Source organism: Stigmatopora nigra, chromosome 12, assembly GCF_051989575.1.
Source record: "Stigmatopora nigra isolate UIUO_SnigA chromosome 12, RoL_Snig_1.1, whole genome shotgun sequence".
Classification (NCBI taxonomy): domain Eukaryota; kingdom Metazoa; phylum Chordata; class Actinopteri; order Syngnathiformes; family Syngnathidae; genus Stigmatopora; species Stigmatopora nigra.
Genome location: NC_135519.1, coordinates 3535130 through 3547728, shown reverse-complemented (window position 1 = coordinate 3547728; position 12599 = coordinate 3535130). Strand labels below are relative to the sequence as shown.

Sequence of the window (12599 nt, the reverse complement as noted above, 5' to 3'; positions counted from 1 at the left end):
CACCACAGCCTTCATCCTTGACACCAATTATCACCTGACAAATTGGGAGATAGCAAACTGAATAGGAAGGTGTTCACTGGACAGCTGAAATTTGACAGGCGTTTGAATCTAAATGATCAGTGACAGTGGTCTGGAAATAAACAAGCACATTAAACTCAATTGTCTGCTTTTGCCAATGGATAATAATGTTTTAGTGCCGTTGAGTGTGATAGACGTTGAGTCCATTTCAACAGGGACAGGCTTGTAGCAAATAACATGAGGTAATATAAAAAAACTACATGGGTAAACATCGAAACAAGAATTATATGACAAATACAAATCAAATTTACCCAATATTAAGTAGTAAATCTACTTCCAATGCATCGGTAGGTGATTACAAGAACACAGTAAATGCATAAATGCACTATCCCAATAGAAATATGGCACCATATTCCTGTGAATGCAAAGAAACCTGACAGTAAAACTGTATAGTTTATAAAAAAAAAAATCCCAACACACCCAAGACCACCAGCAGACATTGAACTTACAGTATAATGTATGCCTAGTAGAAAGTAATATCAAGAGCCTGAAGTAATAGAAGATGTATTTGTTTAATTCACTGAGCAAAATAAACTAGTATGATAACCATCAAGAGTCATTAATAACACAAGGACCTCAATTGTTATTCTGTGGATTTTTTTTGTGTGGTTGCTGCCCTGGGCGTTAGAGCTACCTTTTATCTGATAAAAAATCTATGAACACGACATGACTCTCGTCAAGGGTGGACAATTTTAACCTCATTTTGTTCCACATCCGATCTAGTCATTAGCTACATACTTCAAAATGTTATTTAAATGTGTTTATTTTGAAGATCTCATTGGCTGTTGAAATACTAACTCTTTTCCCGCTCATGTTGCAGATACATCTATGTGCCTCTGGGTGGTTCGCATCATGGAGTGCTGTACAAAATGTTATCCACAGCGCTGGCGTTTGGCTTCGTTTGCCTCTGGCATGGTGGTCATGACTACCTTCAATGTTGGGCCCTGATGAATTGGCTGGGTGTTCTGGTGGAAACCAGCCTGAAGGCTCTCTTTGGCTTGCCTTCCCTTTTCTCCTTTTTTGTAAGTTTCCAGCACTGCACACACTTACTCTGTATATAAATATGAGCTCTGTTAACTCACTACCTACCATTGACCATATGAGACATCCAAATCCCTTCAGCTTGAGAGGGATTGGTGAATCCTTATTGGCCCTTCCAGTACAGATGGATTGGACTTGTATCATCGTCAATTGTAGACATTGAGTTTAGAATGCTATTTAGTTAAAGGCACATCTTGCACAGTCATCATTTGTTCAATTATGCCACTTAATCTGTAATAGCAATTATCAACCTTTTATACTATGTGACTAAACACTTGGTTAAAAAAAGTTAAAGTCTTTCTATATGGTATTTTAACTTTAAAATATGAGGTTTACAAAAATAGATACATTTTAAATTTATTTCATGTGGTTGATTAAAGAAAATTATTGACATTTCTAGAAAATACTGCTCAAAGCAAACAGTATCAGATTCGGAATAAATTTGTTCTTGCATAAATATTGCATTACACACACTGAATACAATTTTGATTGGCCAAATACACTCCAAATCAGATCCAGATTAAACATAGTAAAACATATTGGATTCATCGTACTACAACAAAGTAGTGTTGGATTGCATTATTCAGGTTGTACTAAAATAAAGCAGAGTGAGGCTCTCAAACAGATGGCTAACCTGCTTGTTTACTTAATTTTTCAAATCCAACTCATGATTAAAGCTGTCATAACCTGAGAAAGGGAGTGCATATGAAGCATTTTAATAAATGCTGAAGTTGTGAAACACAGGTGCCTCACTAAATGGACTCCATTATAAATTAAACATCTGCTATCTTCAATCAGCATTAGAGATTTGATTAGATAACTTTATTCATCCCTTATATACGGGAAATTGGATGTGTATTAGATTTTGTCCATCAACATTTTAGAAAGTTAAAAAAACAACAATATACATATATAAAATTTTGTCTTTGAGTGTTATTCATGTCATTCTAGCCTCATTCTAAAACTAAAAGTAAAAAAAAAAAAAAAGAATATAACCATGTAATGTTTTGATCACATCCAGATAAAATTCTGATCCTGCAAAGAGCAGACAAGATTAGTCTGATTCAACTAAAGTGAGGAAGTTGTACAAAAAGAACTAAACCTTGCGGGCAGTTTTTAAAAGATGTCAAGAAGAACTGCATTTCCGCTTAATTGCCTATTCGCTTAAAAGGCTTGCCTTGTGATTAAATGTTTCATAGCCATAAAATGGTGGCCCTATAATGTGGCTTAATAAAAAGCAAATGCTTGGAGTACATACACTGAGTGGATGCTGTCACATCTAATTGCTGTGTACAGTTAAAGTGAGCAAAAGTGTGTTTGTAATACATTAGCAGCCGTGGGGCGCCATCTTCTATTTCTTAGGAAATGCTCTGTTTCCTCAAAGTGGTAATAAGGTCCAACCGTGCCTCTATGGCGTTGCTCCACACTCTTTTGTTATAGGCGCTCGGCGGCGTCTCCGTCACACTATTGTGCCGCTTCTTGTGGCACTTCACTTATTTGTGCGCTGATTTCCCAGGAGCGGCATTGCTCTGCGGCAATGAGGAGGCGCTGCGCCGCGCTGCTCTGCGCCTTCTCCACGGCCATGCTCATCCTCTCTAATCTGCTCTTCCTCGGGGGGATTCACGTCAGCAGGATCTTTTGGAAGCGCGTTTTCCTTCAAGGTAATGCTGGCCTTCCATGCCAACAGTCAGCCATTTCCTAAATGTAGTAATACCTTCATTTGCCAATGCCCCAATTTCCACCCATCCCATTTTTTCTATCCCTCATGTCCATTTCGTTTGTTTTGTGAGATTAAATTTGAGGTAAGAGTCATGTTCATTCCTGGCAGAGGATGGTCATGTTTCAGTCCTTTTGGCAGAACTAGGTATTCAATACATTCCAACCACATATACTATATTTTAAAGCCTCACTCACGACAGTGTCTCAAAGGGGATTCACAATGTGTTAAATGTGATAAGTGGGATTGAGATACAAATATGATTTTTTTTGTTTTGGCACAGTGTGAGAGTGGTTAGCACATTCGCCTCACAGTTCTGAGACAAATGGTTCAAGCTTTGTGCCTGTGTTTTCTCTGGGTAGTCAATTTTTTGTTTTGTTTTTTGTTTTGTTTTAAAACCACATCCCCATAACATGCCGGGTAGGCTTGTTGAACACTCTAAGTTCCCTGTAGGCGTCATTTGGGATGACAGCCAATTGTTGGCAACCAATTCAGGGTGTACCCTGCTCATATTTAAATAGGCTAAGCTCCGGCACCCCCCACAACCCTTTTGACAATAAGCGTCATGGAAAATGAACATTTGAAACCATATTCCATCATGTTTTTTTTATTTGTTTTATTAACTTGACTATATTAGGGAACAAAAAAAATACATATATATATATATATATATATATATATATATATATATATATATATATATATATATATATATATATATATATATATATATATATATATATATATATATATATATATATATATATATATATATATATATATATATATATATATATATATATATATATATATATATATATATATATATATATATATATATATATATATATATATATATATATATATATATATATATATATATATATATATATATATATATATATATATATATATATATATATATATATATATATATATATATATATATATATATATATATATATATATATATATATATATATATATATATATATATATATATATATATATATATATATATATATATATATATATATATATATATATATATATATATATATATATATATATATATATATATATATATATATATATATATATATATATATATATATATATATATATATATATATATATATATATATATATATATATATATATATATATATATATATATATATATATATATATATATATATATATATACATACACATATGCACATATGCACATACACATATACACATACACATATACATATAGTATTCATTTCATTGTCTATCAATGACAGGGTTCAGTGTCCAATTCGTTCAAACTGGGAATATTTGCTGTGAATGGCCATGTTTCAGTGCCAGTCATCAGCGCTAGATGTCTAATTTTATCTCTCGTCAATGACAGCCAAAGAATAAACGTGTGGGTGAATATGCACACTCCTTTTGAAGAAGCTTGTGATTACCACTTTAAGCCTCGTAAACTCTTTTTGCCCCATAACAAAGACAGTTTGTTACACTAGGAGAACAGTAAATGATCACTGTTGACATCAATGGCAACCAATTGGTTGTAAAGTGAAATGAAAAAAAGTGCAATTAAAATACAAAGCCCTCATATGAGCAAGAACAGCTACCGTGACTAGTGCAATTTTAGCATTTATAACCAGGAAAACAAATGAAAAATAAGGACACCCGTAAGTACAACAATACAAAAGTGTGCCCTTAAACTCCTAGATATAACAAAAATTATGATCCCAAAACACTTGAAGACTATTTCAAACATGCACTTTAAAATATGCAACTTCACAACAAACACAGATATTAGTGTCTTAATTAAGATTTAATATTTCAGTACTACTTTTCTATAATGCAGCACTTTAGCTGTAGCATTATAAGACATTATAAAAGAACACCGAGTATCAACATTTCATCTGGTTGAGGAGGCGTTAACAAAACAAAAACACTTTTTTTTGTAGTCACATATCCTCCTACAGTAAAAAAAAAAAATGCTGCTGTTCCACAGCATGCATTTGGCTGCTGTGTTTTTTTTTTCGCCTGCCAAATAGAGAGACATCTGCTTCAAGCCCGGCTCATTTGCCCGCCAAAGTCATAGCGTCATCAATCTTAATTCAGCTGGGTGCACGCCTCATCGCCGCCGTTATCCTTCAACTCATTATTGGCATGTGGACCCTGAGCCACCTTTCTTTATATCAGGAATATCCATTCTTCTTTTTTTCCCCAGTCTCCATGGGACCGTACCATGTGGTTCCAACCCGGAGATTTTGGTCGGTTGAGCAACGCTTTTATAGCTTTGCTCAACTGTTTTCAACTGAGAGCCAATTAAAAACTCAATTGTTTGTTACACCAACACAAAGCCTTTTCTTTATAATCCACAATTTATCACAAAATGTGCACTTCCAGTATACAATCTGACTATATTGTACATAGACAATCGTAATCATGCTCATCAGGTTTATAATATTAACTATATAGAATGTTTTACCTCATCCTAAACCGGTGATGGTGTTTCCGTAAAAACATTTCTCATTGACGTTAATTTGCCCCCAAAGTATCCCAATTGAATTATGTACACATTTGTTTATTTCCAAACTATAGGATGCGCACCCCTGTAGGTATGCAAGATTAAAAGTGTAATGGATGTCTGTTATAACAACACCAGGTTTTTACTTACAATATTAAGGACTTTCAATAACAGCATGCTGTTATAATGATTACATGTTTAAATAATTATTTCTCTGCTATTTTGTAATTTCCAAATTGTATTGTGTGCACCACTGGGGGCCATGAGATTAGAGATGTAATGGCAGACTGCTAAGATTAACATAGTTTATGCGTACGTCATAAAAAAATGATGCACGCACCCCTGCTGTCTAAATGTCTTGTGGAAAGTGAAAATTAAGACTGAGATAGAAGAAACTAGAATGCATGCCCCTATACTTTAGTTTATGTAGAGCAGTCCAGACAGCACAGGCTGTTTACATTGTAGATAAATATAATAAAGCAAGTAAATATACAATTTTGCCACTGGGATCTTCTGCTCTTTAACATCTCATACTGGACTTAACTTTTGTAACATGTAGGTAATGTAAAAGAAACCCTACCAATATTGGAGTAGTGTTTTAATTGCTGTGGGGCTGCTTCAGGTGATTAAAAAGTAATAACGCACTCACTCAGTTCTACCACTTGGAGGGGAAAAAAAAGGCCTAAAAGGGTATTAGATTACCAGTATAAATGTCTTCAATATTTGTGATTGTACTCCTTTCAAACCTGAGACAAAAAAAATAGCATGAGTGTTGCATTGGTTTCTCTACTGATTTTTTCCCTTGCATGAGGCATGTAAAAATTTACTGTGGTTCCTTGACTAACGAATTCAATTTGTTCCAGAACTTGTTTCACAACATTTTTGCAAATAGTTCATATGTAAATTCACTCATTTGTTCCATGGTCCTCAAAAAAAAATTCTAGCTGGTAAGAATAGTCAGATGGGAACACCAAACTCCCATGTGGCACATTAAAACTATAACAGAAACTCAAATTATAATTCTGTGTCAAAGCAGATGAACAGAATAGGCTTTAAAAAAAGTTTGATTTATAAAATACAAAATATGACTTTTTCAGTGATCTATATAATCTGGTTGCTATAATTTTTTGAACTGTCTTAGTAAATTTGTGAACCTTGTCATTGTTAAATCATTACTTTTATCAGGTTAAAATTTGTGTACTCTTCTATACTTTTACACCGAATACCACAGAAAAAATACTTAGCTTGTCAAGTATACACCATCATGACAACTGGTCAACAAAATATCGCAGAAACAACAATAGGTTCTTACCTGACTCTACACATTCCATTTTTCTTCTGAGGGCTTAAATTTCTTGTTTTTTTACACACACACACACACACACACACACACACACACACACACACACACACACACACACACACACACACACACACACACACACACACACACACACACACACACACACACACACACACACACACACACACACACACACACACACACACACACACACACACACACACACACACACACACTCACAAAATGACGGTCACGGTGATTATTCATTGCTAGCCCCTCACAGTCAAAATATATTGCCAGTCTATTGCCGTCAATAGCAGTGAAGGAGTCAATATGATTAATTGTATTAGTAGTGGCATTACTATTACGTCCTGGCGTAGACAGACAAAATATTGTCGTTTCACAAATCAGACCATATTTCACTCGGCAACATTTCGCACAGTGTCTCTACTGACCTTCTTTGCTTGCGCACAGCTGTCATCTGGCTGTAAATAAGTGAAGAGTAACCTCCCAAAAGAAACACGGCTTGTTTAAAAATGCCATTTCTTGAATGTAAATTATTCACGCCTAAAAACTAGAAACCTAAGAGCACATTCTCAGATGGTCAAAGGGTTCATTTCATTGCTAATAATAGAACAATGCAAGAGGCTGTGCGAGTCGTTAGACGCCGTAACGCTTCATCAACACCCGATCGATGTTTTAAATCAGACGCGGCCACAGTGGGACTCACCTTTGACCTCGTTGCTCATGAGTAGTGTTTGTAGTTTTGTGATCTATATCCCATAATAGTCACATAAAACTGATGTTTTTCATCAGAGCCTTAGTGTCTATTTTAGTTTTTTTTATTTAAAAAAAATTATAATACATGTAATGTGCCTAATGCATTCAATAGATCAGCATTCTCGATTACAATTTCTAATTCCTGATGCGCTTTTATGGACGTTGTTAACTCTTCTATTGCCATTCTTGATGATAGACGAGAATATTTGTTTTTCTTAGTCCTGCTCGTTTTGGTACTCTCAGACGTGACGTCCTTCCGGCGAGCATGGCAGAAGAGTTAATCAAGCCGCAAAAAGAGAAAAAGCTGTGGCGCAATTACAGAGCCACTTGATTAAAGCCACAGGAACAATCAGCAGAGGGAAATTGGATAGTTATTGTCTCTGACCCATTGTATTGTGTGGCTGTGTAGAAGCCCACGTGTTGGCCACAATATCATTACTTTTGCACTTGCCAATATGCAAACATTTGACATGTGGCTTCAACATTAAGGGTTAATGCAAAGTTGCCACCGGCTCAACTACAGCAAGTACTATGTGGGTTTTTTTTAGTTTATGAGAGGCACTGGAATGTGCTTGTATATATGTATATGGATAAATATGTATTTGTGTATGTCATTAAGTTTTGAGTATCCACAGCGAGTTTACGTATGTGAATTGGAAATCTATCATTGTCAATAGCAGACAATCAGCAGACTTTGCATCATTTTAGTTTTTTCGCATTTCCCTCTGCTTTTTCGCATTTCCCTCTTCTTTCCTTCTTCTTTCTTTTCTTTTCGGGTACTTACAAGTCATTTCTGGTAAAAATTTGGATTATTTCCGATTGAGTTTGAAGGATTTCGCAGGATGATTGTTGTTCTGCATTTCCAGGTTACTTCTTGTTGGTTTTGTGGCATTTTAAAGTTTCTTATGAACTCAATGGCTGCCATCGAAGGTGCTTTTTTTTTATCACACGGACAAATGTTAATATGGATAAAAAAGATTTGAGTGCAATACATTTGATCACGCAACTCATTAACTTAAAATAAATGAAAGCATTTAATTCTGGATGTGGACATTTGAATGCGCTACAAGTAAAGTGTAAACTCACCACCGGAAGGTCAGAACCCATCGGGGATTGAATCCTCGATCTCAAAATTGTGAGACGGTCATGCTGCCACTCTGACCATGCCACCAGGAAAAAAAATATGATTATTAATTTCAACTTTGTTATAAAATGTGAGAAATATTATATTTATTTCATACAACACAATATAACTTAATACAAATGTATATATATATTTTTTTACATTTAAAATTATTAATTTTTTCATACAAAACTAAAAATTGCCAAAATAAGTCCTGAATTTTGAAATAAAATGTGACTATAAAAATGAATGAATCATTAAAATGGTTAAAAATGGAACTATAGCTCAATATCTAAATAAGAGGGCATCTATTGAACAAAATAGTCAGCGAAAGCACAATATTATTCCACATGCGTGAAGACAAAACCTCACCTCAGCAGGGTTCGTTTTGAGGGTCACACAGAGTCCAACAGTGCCTCATTTGCGATTCCTCAACATTCACAAAGGTGTTGTTTGTGTCAGCAAATTAAATCCAAAAAGCATTGTACTGACTGTAGCTGCACGTTCTTGGAGGAAAGCCAGCCAGCTCAGAAGGAGCTTCTGCCAGCTGTGTTACCTTTTCACTCTGTTGTATAAATAGAACCCTACAAAATACACAAGGGCTTATTATCTACATTGATAATCAAAAGACAAATATTTAAAGGCTTTTTTTTTACTTTTCTTCCCACCAGGCTGGTCCACAATAGTGCCACCCATGCTGGCTTTCCTTTACTGTTTTGCCCAGGTGGGAATGGAATGGACTCCTCACCCATCATGAGTCACCTTGAATTCACAATGCAACAACAACAAAATATGGACGTGGCACATGCCAGAATCACCTGGCGCCAAATTGAAGCGGTAAGCAGGGACTCACAGTGGGAGTGTTGTTAGCACCTCAAACACAGTACATGCATATTGCGTATTTTGAATGGTAAGTGTGATTTTAACTCATTGACGGCGATTGACGTCAAAGGATAGAGAATCTATTTCCGTCAAAGGCATTGAAACATAATCACTGACTACAGCCCAAAAGGTTGCGGCAATGGCAGCATTGTCCTAATGAGTGCCATTATTGCCCCTCCACATGTAATTTGGCTGACACTAATATCATGAAATGTATTAGTGAGGAGTTTTAGCTATGTGGCCGCCAGGCACTTTTTAATGGCCGACATTTATCCTCTGGAATACTCACACTAATTACTTTTGGGGGGGAAAGTTGTCTAAAGCAGAACATATTCAGCCAAAATCACAGCTAAAGTCAGAATCTGGCCTTTACTCAAATAATCTACCTCAATGATTGGATGCTGTGGACATCACACAATATCATCTGCACTCTACAATGAGTTTTTTGTTTTTGTTTGTTTGTTTGTTTTTTCATATTGCATGTCAGCTTTGGTCTCATCTCATTTTTTTGTCGCTGAAACTTTCTGTCCAGGAAATATAAAAGTTGGGATTCAAATCATTTCTTTCCCCGTGATGATATCACAGAAATGTAGCAATATAAAAAAGTATGCAAACTAAATTATATGATATAGAACTGCAATACTTCCCAATTTAGCAGGAGCCATCTGTCTCGATGCGTGTTTAAAATGTGGTACAATCAGAGGACACTTTAGTTTTTGAAGACTTTTGGCTTTTCTTATATGAAGTATTATAACGTTTGTGTCTTTCTACATTAAATAGACATGCCTAAATCAAACCCGCTTTAAACACCATTTTTTTCACTTAATAGCGAGTATTTAGCCCCTATAAAAAGAATCATGATTAAAACAAATTAACAACTCCCCCATTATAGCAGTTTCACCAGAGGACAGCAAATGATCCTTTACAAAAGATTTTTAAGGAAATATTCAGTAAAACAATCACATGAGCTCCCATTTCACCTAATTCAGTAACTTACATTTTGCAAATATCCCCTGAGGGAATTCATCGCACCCAATTTTTTTGTAATTAACATTTAATGTGAGGAAAGCATGGTGTTTGAAATGTGATCTCAAACCTTTGTGGTAAAAAAATTGCTTTGTTAAGGCTCATGTATTTCCGACTCATTTCTACTCTTGACAGAAAAACAAAATGAAAGTTAAGTGTTGTCAGTAGTTGGTAAAATGCTTTGTTGTAAATCCAATGGGACGAATTGTATCTTTAAGTTTCCATTAGTTGATGCGTGCCGTCGAGGATGATCACGTCTGCGACACTGAGCCGGGATCAGTGTCCAATCCTCTTAAAAGGAGCAGCAAAGTGTGAGCTTTATCTTCGGTAAGGAGATCGTCGGGAGAATGAAAACCTGCTGAGTTACGTTTTCCAGGCACACTCAAGGCCTCTGCGTTCTCACAGACTGCAGTCATCAGTTATCTTGTCATTCATTTTGGGTCATTGCCCAAGTGAAGTAGACATTTTTGAAGAATCTATGTTGAGAAGTAGCATAATACAAATACTTGATGTTTGAGGCATTAACACTTAACTTGAGTACGTGAGGCGAGGAGAAAAAAAGATGACTGCAGTTAACTTTGAATGTAAATGGCCAATTGTGGTCGCTTACTATGTGCAAGAAAAATCACTGCGGAAACCGTGACACTATTTGTACCAGCTGCTTCCTCTGTGCCTCTTTGCAGTTGATTTTGCAAGCACAAGAAATGCATTGGACACATTTACCGTATTGGCCCGAATACAAGACGACCCCCTTTTTTTTCCCAAGACTCGAGTTTGAAAATAGACTTTTTGAACACCAAATTCAATTTTTATACAGAAAATAATTACAGTACTGAAACAAAGGTTCTGCCTATCAACTATGGAAAGGAGGCAGGGGACACTGTGAATTTGTTGCCAGCCAATTACAGGGCACAAGAAGGTCGACGACTATTCACGCTCACACTAAAGATACCTCGGGGGAAATTTAGAGTGGCCAACCAGCGTGCCATGCATGTTTTCATGATGTCAGAGGGAACTGGAGTACCCAGAAAAAACTCATGCGGACTCAGGGAGAACATACAAACTCCCTACAGGAAGGTCAGAACCCATGAGGGATTTAACTCTTGATCTCAGAACTGTGAGGCGGACGTGCTGCAGCCTACTAAATGAATGTAACTTTTTAATTTATTTTTTCTTCTGACCATTTTTCTCCCTCTTATGACTACAGGTCAAAATAACCCAAAAAATACATTTATAAATTGAAAAAGAACATACAAAATATAGATGGACGGATTATCCGGTGTGTCAACACGCAAGCACGCACATACGAATGCAAAATGCTAATTTCTAATCCTAAATGAAGTTGAATTGTACATTAGTGTTTATGCAACATACACATCAATGTAAGTTGTAAGAATCCTCAACATAATTCTTAATAGATTCATGGGTAGAATAGCTGATTTTGTCTTTATGTAGTATAGCAATACATATTTGTGTTTGAGAAAATTTTGTGATTACATTATTCAATTTTTTACACCAATTTTCACACTTTTATTGCAAATGAATATCGTTTTGGCCATGAATACATTAACGTCACGGAGAGCAGGTCAAAAACTGTGGGGAGGTGAGAGTAGTAATACATTTTGTTATTTTCAGATAAATAAAGATGATGACCATATACTTAAACTTACTTAACTCTTTCACTACCTATGTTTAAGTATTTATATTGCTGTTTGAGGATAGTCCGAGTAGTTTGGCCATCTATCATTTAAAAAAATAAACTGTTAGGACACTGATAATGACTAAAAAGATGGCCACAATCTAATCTAAATTCACTTAGCGAATTGTGATCTTGTGTCACTAAGGGACATACAAAGTTTGAACATAATGAAATTAGCTACACATTAATCCACTGTTTACACCCAAAGTAAATCAATTCATTTCATATAGGCCTGATTAGATTCAATAAGTGTAGATTGTTATTTGCAAGTGAAGTTAAAAGCTTTTATATAAACGTTGATTCAGAGCAAGCAATTTGAGAATTCATTTGTAACCTGCTGCATTAAATTAAGTTCTTTATTCATCAATGTATTAAGAATATTATATGTGACCTCAAATCAATTCTCAGGCCAGCTCTTTA

At 35.3% G+C, this 12599-nt stretch overlaps 1 protein-coding gene across 4 annotated transcripts in view; it reads left to right on the top strand.

The window, feature by feature from the left end:
* Positions 1–12599, top strand: part of hhat (hedgehog acyltransferase) — a 35855-nt gene that overhangs the window by 9589 nt on the left and 13667 nt on the right. The window contains exons 10-12 of one of the 4 annotated variants that reach the window (XR_013328146.1): positions 899–1100; positions 2636–2780; positions 9244–9409. Coding sequence is in view for 3 of the 4 variants with exons in the window: in XM_077730175.1 (XP_077586301.1) it covers positions 899–1100; positions 2636–2780; positions 4848–5257 (757 nt within the window). In the remaining variant the exon portion in view is untranslated. Of the gene's footprint in view, positions 1–898; positions 1101–2635; positions 2781–4847; positions 5345–9243; positions 10238–12599 lie in introns of those variants that run through there. The other 3 variants (XM_077730176.1, XM_077730175.1, XM_077730177.1) reach the window with 3 other exon arrangements.